General features: G+C 48.5%; 1 protein-coding gene across 1 annotated transcript in view; it reads right to left on the bottom strand.

The window, feature by feature from the left end:
* Positions 1–7,153, bottom strand: part of TOP1 (DNA topoisomerase I) — a 67,538-nt gene extending 60,385 nt beyond the window's left edge. The window contains exons 1-2 of the mRNA XM_064167469.1: positions 6,965–7,153; positions 6,286–6,310 (exon numbers count right to left, since the gene is read on the bottom strand). Coding sequence (XP_064023539.1) covers positions 6,286–6,310; positions 6,965–6,997 — 58 coding nt within the window. The 5' untranslated portion in view covers positions 6,998–7,153. The remainder of the gene's footprint in view (positions 1–6,285; positions 6,311–6,964) is intronic.
* Positions 7,154–18,724: the final 11,571 nt, after the last annotated feature.

The raw sequence follows: 18,724 nt of genomic DNA, 5'->3' as shown, positions 1-18,724 counted from the left end.
CACACTGCAGTGGGAGCATCCTACAGCAGAGAGTAAGGACAGATGCAATGGAAATAGTTTAAAAGGAATAATCCTACTGTAGCAAAAAAATGAGTTTCAAACTGATTTCTTAGCAGTCCTTTCAGAACAGAAGGTCCAGCAGCAAACTCACTGCTGAAACAACCACCTTCTGCTGTTCTCTCAACAGGAGAAAGCATTTTGAAATCTCCTGATGATTTGCATTTAAACGCTGACAGTGCGAAACAGCTCAGAGCGGAGTCATGCAGGGAGAAGGTATGGCTGGGTACATAGAATCACAAAGGGTGTAAAAGACCTCCAAGATCGAGCCTAAGCACCAACGTACACAGCCAACTCCACCACTAAATCATGTCCCACAGCACCACATCTACATATCTGTCATATGCTGCTGCCTCAGGCAAGAGAAAAGCAGAGAAGCGAGGTGACAAACACCCATTGCTACAAGGTTGGACTGTGCTTTCTCAGACGTGGAAACCTATGAGACAGTCCTTCAAAGCTGCAGGCAGGAGCGAAACACTGAATAATGCTAAAGAGCATTTTGCTCCCATGTGAGGTTTTCTGTAAAACTTGGGGCAGATTCTGTAAAACTAGTAGCTGCAAACACAATTCAATTTAATAAGCCAATAAATATTCCTGAATGACTGCATGTCTTACAAGGATATAAGCAATTTATTAACACAACCAGCTCAAGCAGACTCAAAACTCCCCTGTCTTGAAAAACTACAGAAAAAGAATCTACACCGAATTGGCCTTTATTTAGTCACTGCATCGTTAAAACCCATCCCTGCAGTCCAGTAACAAAGCAGCAGAGACACTGCCAGAGCTCAGCTGATTTTAGCAGAACTACAGCAATTTACAATACCAGGAAGAATCTGACCTGGAGCCTCTCTCTAACTGGGCAGTGCCTTGTGCTATTTCAGCAGGTATTACTTTAACAGGAATCCAGTGAAATCATTAACAGAGGAATTTGAGTCAATGAGATGTTAAGTGCTTGCTATAATTACTTATTATTGCAGTTTCTGCTGACTGCACAACTCAGGAGGCTAGAATTCAATGAACTATCTAACAAATATCCGAAGACATAGTTGTAAATGAAATTAAATGCAAATTTGTGTTCGATCACATTTATGAGCTGTGTGCCTAATTTATGTGAAGACATGTTAAAAAAACCAACCGAACACCTGCACTTTTACACTGGTCCCCTGGTTACAAACATTTCATGTTTTACAAAGCAAACAAAGCAGCCCTGATAACATGTTGCTAACAGACAGTGCTTAATGCTGTAGTAAAAGCAAAAACATCCTAAGAAAATCTGTCAGGAGGAGGAAGCACACAGGCCATTAACCCCCAAAACACATCTTCCAGCACATTGAAGTAATTCTGCTGAGTTTTAACAAACCCAGAAGTTGGCTGCAATGAAGAGAAAGGCATTCAACTCCCCACTCCCATAAGACACCCATTAAGTTTGAACCTGAATGCTGAATGTGTCAGAACAATTAACACAACCAGACCTCAAGGTCTTTGGTAAAGCCCTTTTGAGAGTACTGCTGGGAAAAGAGATGCAAACTTCTGTAGCACATGATACTTAAGAGCAGTTTGCCACTGATGTATTTATTTACATTTCTGGGAAGTGTGGTAAGTGATCAGAGTACCCTCACTTGCAACAACCTGAAGGTCCCTATAGTAAAGCCACAGGGTTCTACTCTACAAGTTCTGAGCATATTGAAAATCGATGCTAAAACTAAATTAAGAAATTTTGCAGTGACTGGCGTCTGATGTTAAATACTTCTAAACAAAAAAAAAAAAAAAAGCTATGTGGTTTCAGACTTAAAACTAGCCCAAGCATTGTTCTAAAGCTGCGGGCAGCACTTCTCACAATGCAGGCTCATCACCCAGTCTGGAAGGGAAGTGACTCCAGGCTTGCGTTGGAAGGAACAACTGACATTCCTCACGATTCGCATCTCCGGGTATCGCAAAAAAGGGAAAGGAAATTTTCAGTGGAGATATCAATCTGCATCTAAATACCATTAACTACCTTTTGTAGTTTGGATCTCTTGCCAAACATTTGACATTTAAAGGCGCTGCTGACGTGCTCCCATGGAACTTAAAAGACAAACTGTGTACAGGACCCAGATAGAGCACAAGAGTTCACCTTCCAGCTCCCTAACTTCATGGAGGTTGTTGGGTGCTGTTGCACTAAGGCAGCAATAAGGTACGCAAGACCCTCTGCTCTGCTTCCAAAAACTCTCACCCACCCAGAAGGCATCAACAAGCAGCAGTATGGAAGAACAGATCCAACAGGCTGTTTTCTCAACCACTGAAAAATCTTCAGGGAAGCTGTGTTACTTTTCAGTTTGTTAGCATTTATATCACCCCCATCTTCTGGGCACATGTCTCGATCACACACTAGAGGCATGAATTTAAAGCAAAATACAAAGCATGCTGCAATTCCTTAACTTGCAGGGCCATTTGCTCAGCACTCATGCTTGTTCTCCTTCCTATCTTCACCCCAATACATACAGAGGTGCCACACCAGTGCTCAGGACAACATAAAAAAACCTGCCGGTTTCTGATAAGATGCTGCAGCAGGAAGGGCTTAATTTTTTTCTCAAAAAAAATTCAGTTAAAGCAAGCCCCTCCCTCAAGTGTTTGACCTCCAGAAGCCAGCTCCATGACACTGGCCAATCGAATTCACACTTCTGTTAATATAATGAAATGGTTACTACAGTGACAGTGGCCTTGAACTGCACCTTAACATTGCGAGTCAACTCAACCAAAGGGGAAAAAAACAACCCTACTTAGGATGACGTCTTCGCTCTCTGTACAGACCAGCTCTAGATTTACACAAGTTCTGATTACAGACTGATGAACAGCCAAGACACTAACAGCAGTACATGGAATTTAGCAGCTTTGGAATGCAATTTAATTATTTTGCAAACAAAAGTAACTTTTATCTACCGCATTCTGCAAACAGAGTGGGGGAACTGAAAGTCAAGATAAATTGCTTTGAGTCTCAACACTGTCCTCAGTAGCAAGAGATTGTTACAATTAACCTTAATAACAAAGCTCTAAAAGGTGAATCTCAATAGAATCCAAACAGATTTTGCATCTGAAATGCTGTGCAGTTTGAGCTAGGGAGAAAAAAAGTCAGAAACCATTCTCTCCCCAAGTATGTAGCTGTGAGCCAGCATACACATCTGTGAATAAAGGGTCATTTTCAATGACCAAATTGTACTTGGAAATGACAGGTTTAGACTACCATTTCCCTTCTACAAAGCTGAAGGCTGCAACGACACTACTTGCAAAAAAAGGCTCTCTGTTTCAGCACAATATTCTTGGGATGGTTTGCAAACAGACAGTTTTAGGAGTGAACATGGAAAATTCTTTAGAGTGCGTTCTGATACTAAAAATACAGTTAAGGTGAAAAAAAACAACCCCTTTGGCCAAATTAAACAGGGACAATGTGGATATTGAGACAGAACGCAATTACCCAAGTTGGAATTTTCCCAAGACACTCTCACTTTGAATGATCTGGCTATTTAATGACAAGAAATAGCCAGGAACACATAATTACTGCCAGCATCCTCTCTCATACCTAACGCTACCCTGCTATCAATGAAACGTGTGTGTAATCAGATCCAAGCTCTCAGCTACAACCAGGGTGCTCCTTGGTGACCTGCAACGGGTCAGCAGATCCACCCCCATCCACTTCACTTCTGCAACAACTAGTGTGATCACCACCTGAAGTAGGATGTCCACTGACCCCGATATGAACATCAATAACAGAAAGCTCCAAAGTGCTGAAGCTGCTCTATTACTGATACACTATCCAGAAGTTACACAAAACAATCTTTATTAACAGAAATATTTATTGCTGGTACGTTCAACATTCAAAATGAGTCAGTATCAGCCTCCACAGAAACTTCCCTTCCTCCAAATGTAAAGTGCAAAAGCAGCTTAAAAGAAGACTTTTGGTTTTACTTTTGAGCACTGTCTACCAATAATCAAAGTACAAATCAATTCTAAACACATGGACAAAAAAAAAAAATCCCTAAGAAGTACTTGAGATTCCTACCACCCACTCCTGATCATTGCCACTAAATAGGATCAAAACAAGAATACGTGAGCCAGTGCCTCATGACTACACCTAAATGAGAACCACTCTCCTCAGATCCACATGCGACAGTTCTCAACACAGAAGAGCTCAAAGAACTCCTGTGCTGAGGAAACAAGACTTGGAGGAAGCAGAGGTGACAGGTTTTCAGGAAGATCAGTTGTGGTTGCAAGGTCAGAGAGGACAGTGTCTATTTAGCTTTATTCCCTTTACAAGGCTAACAGGGTTACACACACCTTTCAGCTCTGAAAAGGATTTTGGGGGCCTCTGATCAGTCACAATGATGTTACACAACTGCCATGAAATAATTCAATGGGAGGAGAAGAGTGCTGGTACCCACATTGATATGAATCTGCTGGGTATGCTTCATTTACCAGGAATTCAGTTTTTCCATTAAGGTGTCTTACTTTGAATTTCTGTACTGAATTCCTCCAACACATGGTAGAAATAAAAGCTGGAGGAGTTTGAAGTGCTGTATGTCTAAAAATCTTAGAAGAATAGAACAGCACATGTTCACAATAGGGAAGAAAAATCCCTCTAAGACATCCACTGGAAGCTTCAGTGGAAAGATCAAATATGCACCATTTTCCCTATGCAAACCAGTACATAGCTAAAGCTTACCAGGGAGTACTTTTCCCTCAATAACAATGATCCTTATGCAAATATTTCCCAGCATAAGACTACAAATATTCCAATACATGCTTAAAGTTGCTTCAAGCATTGGGAAATCCACTACACCTCTTTTTTTTTTAACTATTAAGAATTATTCAGAGCTCTGTTGTAGATTCAGAATGGACATAAAAGTTCAAATCCTGCATACTCCCTATGGCACGCTCCAACTGCACAGGGACACACACAATCACATTCCAATGGGCTGACAGAAAGAAAGGTGGACCCAAACGTAGACTTGTAAATATTTACACACAGTAGCCTACAAAGCAGCCAGGCACGTGGACATCATCCAGAAGGAACATACTAAAAATCAGAACTAGAAGTCAAGCAGGTATCTTCAATCACTCTGGTCCTCTCCCATCTCACCAGTCAGAGGACAGCTCAGAGGTCCTTACATTTCCTAAACAGTGACAGTAACACACAGGCAGGTTGCATGTCCCCAGCTCCCCTCCACCCTGCTTAAGCCTTTCCATTTGACACCTACCAACCTGTGGGGGGTTTGCAATTAGCTTGCTTCCTAGAAAAACGAACAAACTATCACAAGAAGTTAGAAGCCATTAGGTTGATTAGAAAAGATAATGTTTTAAGTGTGCATATATAAATATAAAAAGACATCAAAGTTTATATATTCACACATAAATATCTAAAATTACAGCACTCCTATACTGCTCCTGGACAAAATGAACACTCAGCTCACAAACTTTCTGAACTGATGCTGTCTGCCCTTCTGGAATTATCTACACTGCTGTGTTTTTAGTCTTTTTCTGAATTGTGAGGGGTTATTTTAATGTAAAAACTCCACCCAACAAGGTAAAGTTACCTCAATGAAATAGCAAGGAAAGAAAGAAACCTGATCTTAAAATGGATGCAGCAGATTCTTTTAAAGAGCAACATGTTGCAATCACCTTTCATTTTAGGGGAAGGGAAGGATTCCCTGAGAGGAACAGAGAAGGGGAGTAGTAGGGGGAGGGAAGCTTCAATTTAAAAAAAAAAAAAAGGAAACAAAAAAAAAAAAGAGAGAAAAAAAATGGCGTGGGGATTTGTTTTAGCTAAAAACTTTGCTTTTCTCTCTGTTAGAATGGGCCAGGGGCCGGGGATCGCCGCCCGGTGCCTCTGCAGACGGCTCCTCCGGCAGCTCTGGGAGGAGGAGGAGAAGAGAAAGCCACACAGAAGAGAGGAGAAAAAGAAAATGGCGCAGAGACTAAGTCCCGACCGTCGACAAGGCGACTTTCCAGGGAGGAATCGGGACCCAAAGGAGACCCCAGGAGAGCCGATGGGCTCGGATCGGGGGCCTCCGGTGCCCCCACTAGGGGAGGCGGGGGTCGGGGAGGGGCGAGGCCGCCGGGAAAGGGCCGCTTTTGGCAGCTCGATGGGAACAATGGGGCCGGTGAGCGAGGAGCCGGGACTTAGTCTCTGGGACGCCATGTCTGTGCGCGGCCGGCGCGGCGGCGAGGCGAGGGGCGCGCCGCGGCCACACTCACCGTTCGCTCGGAAATCCGCCTCGATCTGTGGGGAGAGGAGACAGGGAGAGACCGTCAGCAACGCCGTTCAGACGGGCATTTATTCTGGTTTTCTGTTTGTTTTTTTGAGGGGTGCTGGATTTCCCTCCCCCTCTTCCTCCCTTCTCATTTTAAGGGAAATTATATATCAAATGAAAAATGACCAGCGCGATGCAGAAGGTGCCCTCCGCAGCCGGGGTAGGGGGGTGTAAGGTGAATCGTTCCCAGGCAACCCCACAGCTCCCGGCATGACACCCCCTCCTCAAGAGGGGAGCGAGCCAGGAGAATGCGGCCAGCCGTCCCCCTCCCCTTCTCCCAGGCAGGGGGGCGGTCACACACGGGTCCGCTCAGCCCCACCGCCCCCGATTTGGACAGAAAGGGGTCCCGGAGCGCGGAGGTCGGCGACGGGGGCTCCCCAGAACGACGACCTGGGGAGGCAGGCCGGGTTGACAGGGCTCTCCCTAGACGCGGTGGTTACCCGGGGCGAGCACAGGGTGGGAGGAAGCCGCAACAGTGCACGTCTCCCCTCACTGAGGGTAACAGGGGGGGATTCAGCAGAACACCCACGGAACTGAGGGGAAGCGAGGACTCCACGGCCTCAGTGGCGAGGGACCTGGGTCCCGTGGGAGAGGGTTTCTCGCGGCGGCGAAGGGACACTCACCTGGGAATCGTTGTGCAGCTGGTCCCCGCTCATACCGGAGGCTGCGGAAGGCCTAACGGAGCGGAGTAGGAGAGAAGCGCTAAAGAAAGGCGAACCGAGACGCGCCGCCGCGGACGCGCCGAGCCTTGACGCGACAGAGCGCAGCCCCTCGCTGCAGCGCGGTTGTGTAACAGACTAAGTCCAGCTTTCGGCGCACTGCGCAGGCGCCACGCCTTTTACTGCCGGGGCGTGGCCACGGCGACGCCAGGCGGAGCACTGGGGCGGGGCTTGGGCAGCGGCCGCAGGCGAACTTGCGTCCCAGCCACACCCCCAGAACGCTCTGCGCCGACTCCTCTGTGACGTAACGGTCCCGCCCCTTCCTCCCCGCTCACCCAATTATGTTCACACACCTGGCCCCGCCCACCACCGAGGGAACCGCGCGCAGGAAGGGCCCGAGGGCCGCACTGCGCATGCGCCTTGCCAGCCCTGCCGGCCTCATTTGCATACCAAGCCCTGCCCAGCCCGCTCGGGAGAACATGGTGGCGCTCAGCCGCGCTAGGGTCTCCTCCCGGGTCTCCTGCATCCCCCGGCACAGTCACACCGTGATCGACTCCGTGGCTTCTGTTAAAGAAAGGGGCTGCTGGGTTTCCTCGGGCGTTGTTTGGCCTGTCAGGCCTGTTCCCCCGCTCTCGGCAGGTTTTATCCATGAATCTGAGCAGGACTGCTCACGGTAGCTGAGCAGCCTCGGCGCACGGGAGCTGGTCCTGGCCGCGGTTAGGGCATCCTGGTCAGCGCCAGGCAGCGCTGCAGTTTGCAGAAACAGTGGATGGTTGTGTCCAGGCTGGTTAACTCTCTCTGGGTTGTGCCTCCCCTCCAGATGGGCCTTTTGTCCAGCCTTAGAATCATAGAATCAACCAGGTTGGAAGAGACCCCCAAGATCACCCAGTCCAACCTATCCCCCAGCCCCAACCAATCAACAGACCATGGCACCGAGTGCCTCATCCAGGCTTTTCTTGAACACCTCCAGGGACGGTGCCTCCACCACCTCCCTGGGCAGCCCATTCCAATGCCAATCACTCTCTCTGGGAAGAACTTCCTCCTAACATCCAGCCTAGACCTACCGCGGCACAACTCGAGACTGTGCCCCCTTGCTCCGTTGCTGGTTGCCTGGGAGAAGAGGCCACCCCCATCTGCCTACAGCCTCCCTTCAAGTAGTTGTGCCTCACAGGCTGGGTGCAGGCTTTACACAGGAGAAACCGAACTGGACTGAGTCACACACCTACAGGACCTGTATGTGCATAAGTGGCCTGATTTACAGGCTGATTTCGAGCACTTTAAAACGATGTGCATGCAAGGACCTGAGCATGGTGTGCACCTCTATCCTGCTGAGAGCTAAGCATGTGGCTGACTTAACTCCGTGCTGCTGTAGTGGGCTGAAACACAGGTCACGGCACCCACAGAAATGCCACTGTGCTGAGTGCTGTACAACTGACCTGCAGCCGGGAGGTTATACTGTGCCACATGCTGTAACGCTACCCTGTATCCAGATAGGAGTGATGCTGTGGAGGGACACAAACTGAGCAAGTTAACACAAACTTGACTAACAAATCAAAGACGGCAGTGGTGCACTTCTAAGAAGAGCTTTCTGCTTTTAAAAGGATTTGCCAGCAGGATTTTCATTCCAGTGTAAACAGGCCCTGTATTTTTTATCTTTTACAGTGAAATGGAGAGTAAAAAGGAACCAAAGCTTTATTTTGTTGGTTTTTTTTTGCTAATGTAAGAATGAATCATACACCTCCCTGGAAATGCACACCCCTGCCCCAACTCAAATCTGAAGACGTTTATTTCTGCTCTGTAGCAGCTCCACTAAAGGGGTTTTCTTTTCAGTCTACTAAATGGCAGGTTTCGTATGCATGGCTGGTACATGTCTCTCAGGACTGCCTCCAGTCTTCTTGGAGCTTCCATCCTGCACTGCAACACAGACTGTATCTTTCCTCAGCTTTACACAACCAGAGCTTTGATTTGACACTAAAATAATCTGGCGCTGCCAGGCTATCTGAAAAGATACATCAGAATGTAAAGCAGTGACAGCAGCCACCTATTTGCACTGCATATTTATATCCTGTAAAGAGAAAGCTCAGTCACTTTCTTACAGTCTTCAGAAGAGGATCTGAGGACTTCCTTTTTTTTACCAAGAGCAGGCAAATATTTCTGGCTCTAGAGCTGTTTATTATGCAAACTGCTTTAGTCACTGTTAGATTTTAAAATATAAACATAATGAAAAGGCTTCAGACACCTCTCTCGATGGATGAATTGTTTGCCTCTGGCTCAGAAGAATTAGCTAAGAGGTAGCTTTGCTCTCGGTTTGAGCCCCTGCTTGCTGCCACCGGGGAGCGTAGAGGCTGTGTCCACCTTTGTGGGACAGCCTGGGAGTAGCCTGGAACTTCCAGCATTCAATATCAGAGACTCCTGAAAGCCCTTTCTTTGAAGCAGCAATTTCACTTTAAATCTTCCACATCTCTGTCTCCCCAAAAAAGCCTTGCTCCGGTGGTTGCCCTGCCACAAGAGAGGGACCTGCTGCAACCCTCAGCAGCCACAGCTGCAGCCAGCCTGTTTAGAGGGAAGGATCACTACCTCTTCTAGCAGCTGCCATCTTCACAGGTGTTTACAGGCTCTGGTTGCAAAACAGAGCCTCCAGAAAAACACATAAGAGGCACAGTGATGTCTGCAGAAGTCTACTGTCAGCCAGACAGGAGAGGTCTGAAGGCAAAGTGAGCTGCTGTCTTTTAGCTCAGGTCCTGATAATGCTCACTGCCATGTCAGTGGGGCAGGCCTTCCCTGCAGTAGGGGTGAATCTGGCTGGCATCAGGGATAGCAGAACTGGCAGGACTCTCTGCAAGGGAGTGGAGTTTCCTTTGGATGAGGAGCGGAAGTAGTCCCAAAATGGTCCTGCAGCATCCCTGGGGTGGGTGTGTTCAAGGACCACCTTTGGGCAGCGGAGCTGGGCCAGGAAATGGACCTGGAGCTGGTCTGAAGTGCCTTGTGCAACTACTCGGGGATGGGGGCTGGAACAAGTGGATAGAAGGGATCTGTATGTGACACATCTCTCAAGCTACCTTGAAGAACCCCTGATGGTGGCAGGACTCTGCCCAATGCTCCATTTTATTTTATGTTGTCTTTGTTTAAGCCCCCCCAGCCCTCAGCAAAGCAGCCCACAGCTGCTTGCTCACTCTCCCAATGAGTCTCTTGCAGTGTGATGAGGAGCAGAAAATACAAGAAGAGGCTGGAGACAAAGGACAGCCTGGCCTTGAACACCTACAGGGAGAAGGCCTTTGTGACCTGCTTGAGCAACCTGTTCCAGCATCACACCACCCTTCCTGTAAAAGGTGGAATCTTCACTCCTCAAGCTTCAGTTCACTGCCTCTGGTCTTATCACTGCAAGCCCTTGTAAGAAGTCCCTCCCTGGCTTTCTGGTAGGCCCTTTTCAGGTACTGGAAGGCCGTTTCAGCAGTTTCTCCAGGCTGCACAGCAATCTGTTTCTGTATGCCTGTGAATATTTTTGTCTCTCCATAAATGTATTTGTTTCTGCTTTTGAAACCCAGGCTCTGGCACATCTGTGCCTTTATTATGGCCACTGGTGGGTTTTGCCCGGTTGTGGCTTCCACTTGCTCTGTGTTGGTGGGTTGGAGGTGCTGAGCAGAGCAGGGAGGGAGGGTCCATGATGGGGAGGCAGCTCCAGCTGGCACCTTGCCAGTGCCCCAGCACTGCAGGATGCAGGGGCCGAGGATTGCCCCAGGCCTATCCTCCTCCCTCCCCAGCTGCTGGCCAAAGCTGCTTATTAGCAGGTCAGTATCACAGTATTATCAGGGTTGGAAGAGACCTCACAGATCATCAAGTCCAACTCTTTACCACAGAGCTCAAGGCTACACCATGGCACCAAGTGCCACGTCCAACCTTGCCTTGAACAGCTCCAGGGATGGCGACTCCACCACCTCCCCGGGCAGCCCATTCCAGTGTCCAATGACTCTCTCAGTGAAGAACTTTCTCCTCACCTCCAGCCTAAATCTCCCCTGTTGCAGCCTGAGGCTGTGTCCTCTCGTTCTGGTGCTGGCCACCTGAGAGAAGAGAGCAACCTCCTCCTGGCCACAACCACCCCTCAGGTAGTTGTAGACAGCAATAAGGTCACCCCTGAGCCTCCTCTTCTCCAGGCTAACCAATCCCAGCTCCCTCAGCCTCTCCTTGTAGGGCTGTGCTCAAGGCCTCTCCCCAGCCTCGTCGCCCTTCTCTGGACACGCTCAAGCATTTCGATGTCCCTCCTAAACTGGGGGCCCAGAACTGAACACAGTACTCAAGGTGTGGCCTGAGCAGTACTGAGTACAGGGGCAGAATAACCTCCCTTGTCCTACTGGCCACACTGTTCCTGATGCAGGCCAGGATGCCATTGGCTCTCTTGGCCACCTGGGCACACTGCTGGCTCATGTTCAGCCTACTATCTACCAGTACCCCTAGCTCCCTTTCCTCCTAGCTGCTTTCCAGCCACTCAGTTCCCAGCCTGTAGCGCTGCTTGGGGTTGTTGTGTTATCAAATAATATAAACCATATTAAAAACATTCTCTATATAAAAATGCATGTGTTACATATATATAAAATATTTATATTTTCTTAGGGAAAAAAATATGTATTAAGGAAAGATTTCTGAATATGAAACAAGTGCATTCTGCTGATGAGTAAGCAAAAAATGCTCAGTTACAAAAGAGATTTAACCCCCCCCCCCAAAATCTCCTTTTTAACACTCCTATCATCATTTTTGAGTCTTAGCTCATCTGTAAAAGCTATAGTTTGGATACTTTCATTGCTACTCTGATTTTTCACAGCCAGAGAGACCTGTGTGGTGTGCAGGATTCCCAGTCGGTGCAATCCTGCAAACCTGCTGTCACTAGAACAAAGTGACACTTGTACAAAACACGAGCAGTCAGGAATACGACTCCCCTCTCATTTCTCATTAGGATTACTTGCTCACAACACTCAGACCTATTATGTACTGTCAAATGTGTTGAAACTAAACGATCACAGTGCTTTGAAAGCTCTTTATTTTCCACCTTAATAAGCTACAGCAATTATTCACAGTTTTATATGTAAGATGGGAGCAAATTAAGCAGAAACAGCAGATATTAGTCTAAGTGGGAGCTTTCAAAGGTCAGTCTTAATTACCGGGTTTCACTTGGGACAGGAGAAGCTTGCAGAGGTCCTGAGCAATTATTAGTTAGAAAACAATAGCTGATATCATTCGAACTTTATTATGCCCTCATTTGCTATAGTTAAGGGAGCCAAGAATGGTAGGAAAGTTAGTATAATGGAAAGAACAGCATTTGGAACATAACCTAAAGAGTGTGTAACTTCATATTCTGCTGGAGCCAGCTAACATACACAAACTCATGCACATATGCTCTGCTGGCTGCTGTATGACCTTTGCCTAACACTGACTGCAGTCAGGCATATGCGTTCTACTCTCCCACATTGCCTCCTTGCTCCTGGCAAATAAAAGCAACTCTCTTGCTTGAGGAAGCAACAAGAAACCTGTAAGCAGGACCTTGCTTAAACCCAACCTCCTCATCTGATAGTAGAGAGCAGCGCCTTGGATTTGGAGATTACTCCATTGCCCAGCAGCAGAGTGTGGGTGATCCTGGAGCACATGAGAGATTCCACCCTTGCATAGCCTGGAAAGTGTAGGAGGCAATAGGATGGCTCTATTTGAGTGTTAATGTGTTGCAAATACAACTGAGATAAGGAGACATTTCATATAATCTGTGCCCCTGGAGTGAATTTAGCTTCAATTTAGGCTAGCCTGTTTCACTTCTTTTTTTTCCCCTCCTGAAGCTGATTTCTGTTGCTGTTTCTCACTTAGTGGCATAATCCTGTGAGGCAGATTCCTGACATTGCAAGGAAAGGGTCCAGACACTGCTATTAAAAAAAAATACTCAGAGTTAAATTTGGTACCCACAGTTAATAAATGATTCTCCTTCACAGTGCAATGAGATAATACTTCCCCTGCCTGTAGTGTTTTTCATCCAAAGGAAAGAAGAATCCCCATTTTGGGAAAGAAACTGCTCACTTGGAGTGCTTCCATTTCTGGAGCTGTGCCACGTGAAGAATGCTGGGACTAGCTCCAGGATATCTAAGCAGTCTAAACCCATCCAAAATCTACAGGAGCTCTGATACTCATCACTCCAAGCACCAGGCCAGACATATCTGGAGACCTCCCCTGCTAAACCCGACAGCAATTTAGAAATGCAGCCTTTAAAAAACTTGGTAGCAGGCGCTGAAAACTCAGCAGAGGTTATTGGAAAAGCTTCCCATCCAACGCTGACCTACACCAAAGACCCACTTTAGCCTGGGGGCTTTGAAATACTACTTTGAGAACTTAGTTCAGCCTAGTCTGGAGAACTTTGTGGAAGAAAACACCCAGACTGTGGGGGAATTGCCCTTTTCCTAGCTGGCTTTGTAGGCTGGAAGTGAATCTGACCAAACTTGGGTGTATTTTAAAGCCTGAATGAAGTATGAATTGCTCATGCCTTAGTCAGGAGATGACACGTGGGAGTCCTATCCTGCACCCTTTTCAGCACAAGCTGCTGTCCTTGGACAGCCATGCTGGCACTGGCAGCTCTTACCAGGTGTCTGGGCTCCCAGCAGCAGCTCCAAGGGTTTCTGACACGGGAAACTGCAGTGAGTAGATGCAGTCTGTCCTCTTCTGTGGTTCTCTCCAGGTTCTGTGTGGACCTGGTTTCCTCAGCACAAAACAATCATCCAGAGGGTCTTTTACACATTAACGCTTGATAACGTTGAAATAGAATCTTTTGAGGTTACAAACTCGCCCACACGAAGGAGAATCTGGTACCTGCTTTTAACGTCTCTGTGCTTCAACACATCATCCAACACAATAGACCTATGGTCTCTCCCTGGCAGCACAGGTGATGGGGTGAGAAATGCTGATGTGGGATCAGTCCTCTGCTGATCAGGTGAGAATGACTCAAAGGAGTTAGAGCATTTTCAGGTCTAAACTAATTGGGCTGATTATTAATGTCATTACAGAGCAGAGAGAGCTCAAGCTTGTCTGCTAAGTACCACTCTCTTCCTGGAATTGGATTAGACCTCAGCACCACCTCAAGTCCAAGAGCAGCTCATCAGACTATATCTGGTTCCAATCCCTCTGCTGCAGGCAAGGACATCTTCCACTAGATCAAGTTGTTCCATACAACCTGGCTGTGAACACTTCCAGTGAGGAAGCATCCACAACCTGTCTGGGTAACCTGTTTGAGTGTCTCACCATCTTCATAGCGAAGAACTGCTTCCTATGTCTAGTTTAAATCTACCCTCTTTCACTTTAAAGCCATCACCTCTTCTATCACAACATGCCCCTGCAAACACGCCCTGTCTCTCTCCAGCTTTTCTGTAGACCTTCTTTAGGTATTGGAAGGCTGCTAGAAGGTCTTTATCGAGATGCAGCAAAGCATTGGCAGAGGTAAGTGTTCATTTACAGCAAGCTGCCCAGGGTTCACTCCATGAAAAAACCTACAAGCCAGCAGCACTTGCACCCATGGATGCCAGTGATGAATACGATGTCACAGTGGGGTGCATTGTCCACAAGCAGAGTCACATCAAGATGGAGAGATTTTTAGGAGCTGCTTGTGTTTAAGCCTAGGACTGTCTTAGCATCAGACTAAGGCTCTGAAAATTCAGTAAGCTGCTGTTTCAGCTTCCTAATTGACTCTGTAAACCAGAGTTTAAAGGACCACAGCTGGAGAGAATCTGAGCACTTTTGTACATTTGATCCAGTTAGATAGCTCTGGGTAACAATGTCTCTATCACTGGATTTAAACTTACTCATCGTGGGTTTAGCAGGAACAGAAGTGTTCCCTAAAATAGCTTGCAATGGTAGTACTGTAACAGAGCTGTGAAAGCCTAAGGTTGAACCCCTGATCAGGAAATCCACCAAAACCTCAAGTGGAAATAACTACTTTAAAGTTATTTTAACAGGGAGGAAATGATGAAGGCACTTTATAAGGAAACAATAATCCAAATAATTAATAAAAATATTTAATAGACTGATTTTTAAAATAGAGAAGTTTTTTTTTTGCTTGTATTCCCCTCCCCCCCTTGTTGTTGTCACTTTCATTGGGGTTTAGATTTGCAAACTCCTCAGATCCTTCAGGAACATTAATAACTGTTTGCATATAGATAAAGAGAGGTCTGGGAACTGAGTTTTGATAATTACAGCAATCTAGGTGCAAAAGAAATAAACAGAAATATCCTGGCCAGACTCAGAAGGGAAGGGACAGATGGGATCAGAGCTGCTGCTCAGATAGATGAAGGGAACGACGCGGTTGGAGCACAAGGTAAAATCCTGGCTCCTGGGAGGCTGTAGGTGCTGGGCCTCAACCCCATCACAAAATGATTGAAGCCTAAGAGAGTTCAGTACCTGGACGACTGGATGCTGATGAGCCCCGGCCTGGTGAGGGAGATGCTCGAAGGGTTTTCCCAGGGCAGAGCTCGGCACACGGAAGGGCTGTCGCTGCTGGCTGGACATGCGGTGACGCTGCCGAGTGCTTTGCCAGCTCCTTATCTGCGTCCGGCGTGTTGAGATCCGCCCCTCTTCAGCTGCGCTCTGTTAATGCGGAGTAAACCCCCAAAGCGCTGAGCATGGCAATGTGGATGGGCTGCAGGCCAGCTGCTGGCACTGCCCACCTGCCCGAGGCCCCAGCGCTGCGGCGGAGATGCCTCTCTCCCAGCAAAGCTCTCCGATGCCGGAGTTTCCAGTTGAGAGAGGGAAGCGGACCTGAGGGCTCAGGAGCTGCTTCCCGTAGAGCCGTGCCAGCTGGCAGCCTGGCATGGGCAGCTCACGGTTTATAATCCAAAGCAGTCCCCAGATGATGGGCATGGGGCCAGGCTGGGAGTGGACCATGCACCATGCCCTCTGTGGGGTGCGGGCTGTGCGCCCCAAATCTCTGCCTTCCCTGCCGTGTGCTGCTCCCGAAAGCGGCAGAATCCTGCTGCGCCTCCATCCGTGGAGCGAGCTGCCCTGGCCTGGCAGAGCCTGCTGTCATCGGAGCAGGGCACTCATTCATAAAGCCAGTGCTGGCTGGGACAGGGCTTGGGGAGGAGCTGGGGACGGCGTGGGGAGCAGAGGCTGCTCTGTTGTGATGGAGCTGGTGTGGAGAGCACCGGTACATGGAGGGAGCTGGGGGAAAGAGGATCTGTGGCTTTGTGGTTGAAAGGTCCTAGCTGACTGCTCCTTGCACAGCTCCTGGTGTGGCTCATCCCACCTGTGGTTCCAAGCAGCACCCAGAGCCTCTGCCTTTGGTCAGCACACACCAATAGCTGCTCTCCCCTGTGTGTCCCTGGAGCAGGCCTGGCAGAAGGGCTCACAACAAGGAATGAAAGCTCCCTTAGGTCAGCACACAGAACAAACCCACAGTGACCATAGGCTCTTCTGGCCACTGCGGTGCTTGAGGTTGCTTCTCTAGGCCTCAGTTTCTCCATCTGCAGAATGGAACGGGGTGATGCTGGTCTCCTTGGAGCACGTCGGAGGGAAGATACCTGGTATAGGACAAGAGCCTTTCACCAGCATCACTGGCTCTGGGGTAGGATGGGAATGGGTGCTGAGCAAGGTGAGGGGGTCCTGGCCGGTTCAGTAACCATCAGGTACAGACCAGCAGCCCTTAGCTTGATGGACAGATTGTGGCTGCTTGTGAGAGCAGGGCAGACAGTGGAGCAAGCTCTATCAGTGCTCACAGCCATCATGCAGTGCCATTAGTTCCTCAAGAGACCCATTCAGGTATCCCACAGTGGTGGTGTGATACCCACAGCATGTGAATAGAGCGACTGGGACAGGTGCTGGGAGCAGCAGCCACTTTAGCATCATGCCTGTCTCACTGAGTTGAGCTGGGCACTGTGAGACTGCACCACGGACAGGCTCAAAGAAGCTTCCCAAACCTCATCACATCATCGCCAAGGCTCATCTCACTCTGTCTCTCCGTCTCACCTTGTTCTGCTCAACCTAGACCAGCAGCTCTGCAGTTACTCCTGATTTACACCTCATCTGGCCTCATTCTTTTGCTCCTTTGTACCAAATTGCTGGTGCATGTCTGTGATCCAATTATTTTCACGACCGTTATAAAAGCCAATAAACCTCAGCAAGGTCTCTAAAAGCCCCAGCTGCTCTGTTTGTGCGTCTGTGTGGTCACCAGGGCAAAAAGCATCAGTGCCATCAGCGTCAGCACGTACAGGTGATACAGGCACCCCTGGGGCAGGCAGATGTGGTCACATTGCTTAAGACCACGCATGGCAATTGCTCGTCAGGTAATTGAAACATCATGCAGCTGAGCAGCACCACTCCAACTGCTGTGAGCAAGAGACCAGAGACCTGTTTTGACCAAGATAATTCCACCAGAATGAAATGTGTGTCCCATCAGGGGAAACATCAACCAGGGAGGATGGTGCTGCATTTTCAGTGTACCATCACATCACTTCCCTTAAGCAGGGATGGGGGTTGCCCATGGCCAGGCACTGGGCTGGGATCTGGTCCTGGGAGCAGCTGACAGTCACGGTCACTGACAAAGGCAGGATATGCCCCACATACAAGTGCAGCCAGTTGGAAATCCCTTCAGCCCTCGGTTGGGTGACCTTTGAGGCCTCCACTCTTCTATTAGCATGGGCTTTGTGTTGGAAGGGGCTTTTCAGGGTCCTAGTGCTACTGCTTGATGGAGTCATCTGTCTGCCATCAGCTTTTGGCTGCTAGAAGGGTTATAGATAGGAACAGCCTATACTAGCATCTGAGATGCAGAAGTCCCAGCCAAAGTGCTTGGAAGCATGGTGCAGAAGAGTGGCTCTGCAGCAAGTCCTCTGCCTGGGAGTACAAGGCTGAAGAACTGAGACTCAGTGCTGAGTCTTTTGAACCTGGCTTGCCACCACTCATCTGCCCATGGGTGGGCAGGGGGTGCAGGGACCTTAGTGCAGAGCCAGTTCAGCTGTCCCCAGATTCATCTTTCTGAGCATTTTCCTGCCCTCCCTCTGAAGAAGAACTGGCCATTGCTGCAGCAGAGCTGCTTTCACTACTCTTTCACCACCCAGCAGATGATTGACTCGCCATTGCTTGAACCACCCTGCGGAGAGGCCCGCAGCACACACTGGCTTTCTGGTGGCCAGGTGCTGAAGCATAGGTCAAATGCTGACTCCACTGCTGGGATGCAGCCTTGAATCTCCTGGCTGAGGTGACAACCATCCTTGACTCCCTGGGACCTGCTCATCCCTTACTGAGACTTGCTGAAGGGCAGAGGAGGTGAAAATGGAGCCCCCTGAGCCTGGCTGTCTCCTGCTGCCACTGGGTAAGTGTTGCCCTTCCACTGCTGCTGCTGAAGCAGCTCCTTCTTGCCATGGATGCCACCACAAGCTGGGTCAGCCATGAGTGGTGTGCACCAAGATGTTAAGCACTCAACAGATCCTGCCTGCCCTGTTCTCCACACACACCCCAGAGTGGCACTGTGTGGCAGAAAGTGATTTTTCAGGGCAACCCCCTGAAGTGGGCAGCTCAGAATCGTTTCCAAATTACTGTTTATGGCCTCTGCTTTTGGACTGGTGAAGGGGTCTGTGGGAGAGGGCAGCAGCCCTGGAGAGTAGAAATCTCCAGGTTTTGTTACACTGCAGAGGCTGCCTGTCCTTTTAGCCCTGATTTTCTCTCACCTTGATCATTTCTCCCTGCTTCATGCTGAGGTAAACGATAGCAGAA

The sequence above is a fragment of the Pogoniulus pusillus genome, chromosome 29, assembly GCF_015220805.1.
Source record: "Pogoniulus pusillus isolate bPogPus1 chromosome 29, bPogPus1.pri, whole genome shotgun sequence".
In the NCBI taxonomy this organism is placed as follows: domain Eukaryota; kingdom Metazoa; phylum Chordata; class Aves; order Piciformes; family Lybiidae; genus Pogoniulus; species Pogoniulus pusillus.
The sequence above is the reverse complement of the archived record's forward strand: the minus strand, read 5'-3'. Positions and strand labels throughout refer to the sequence as shown.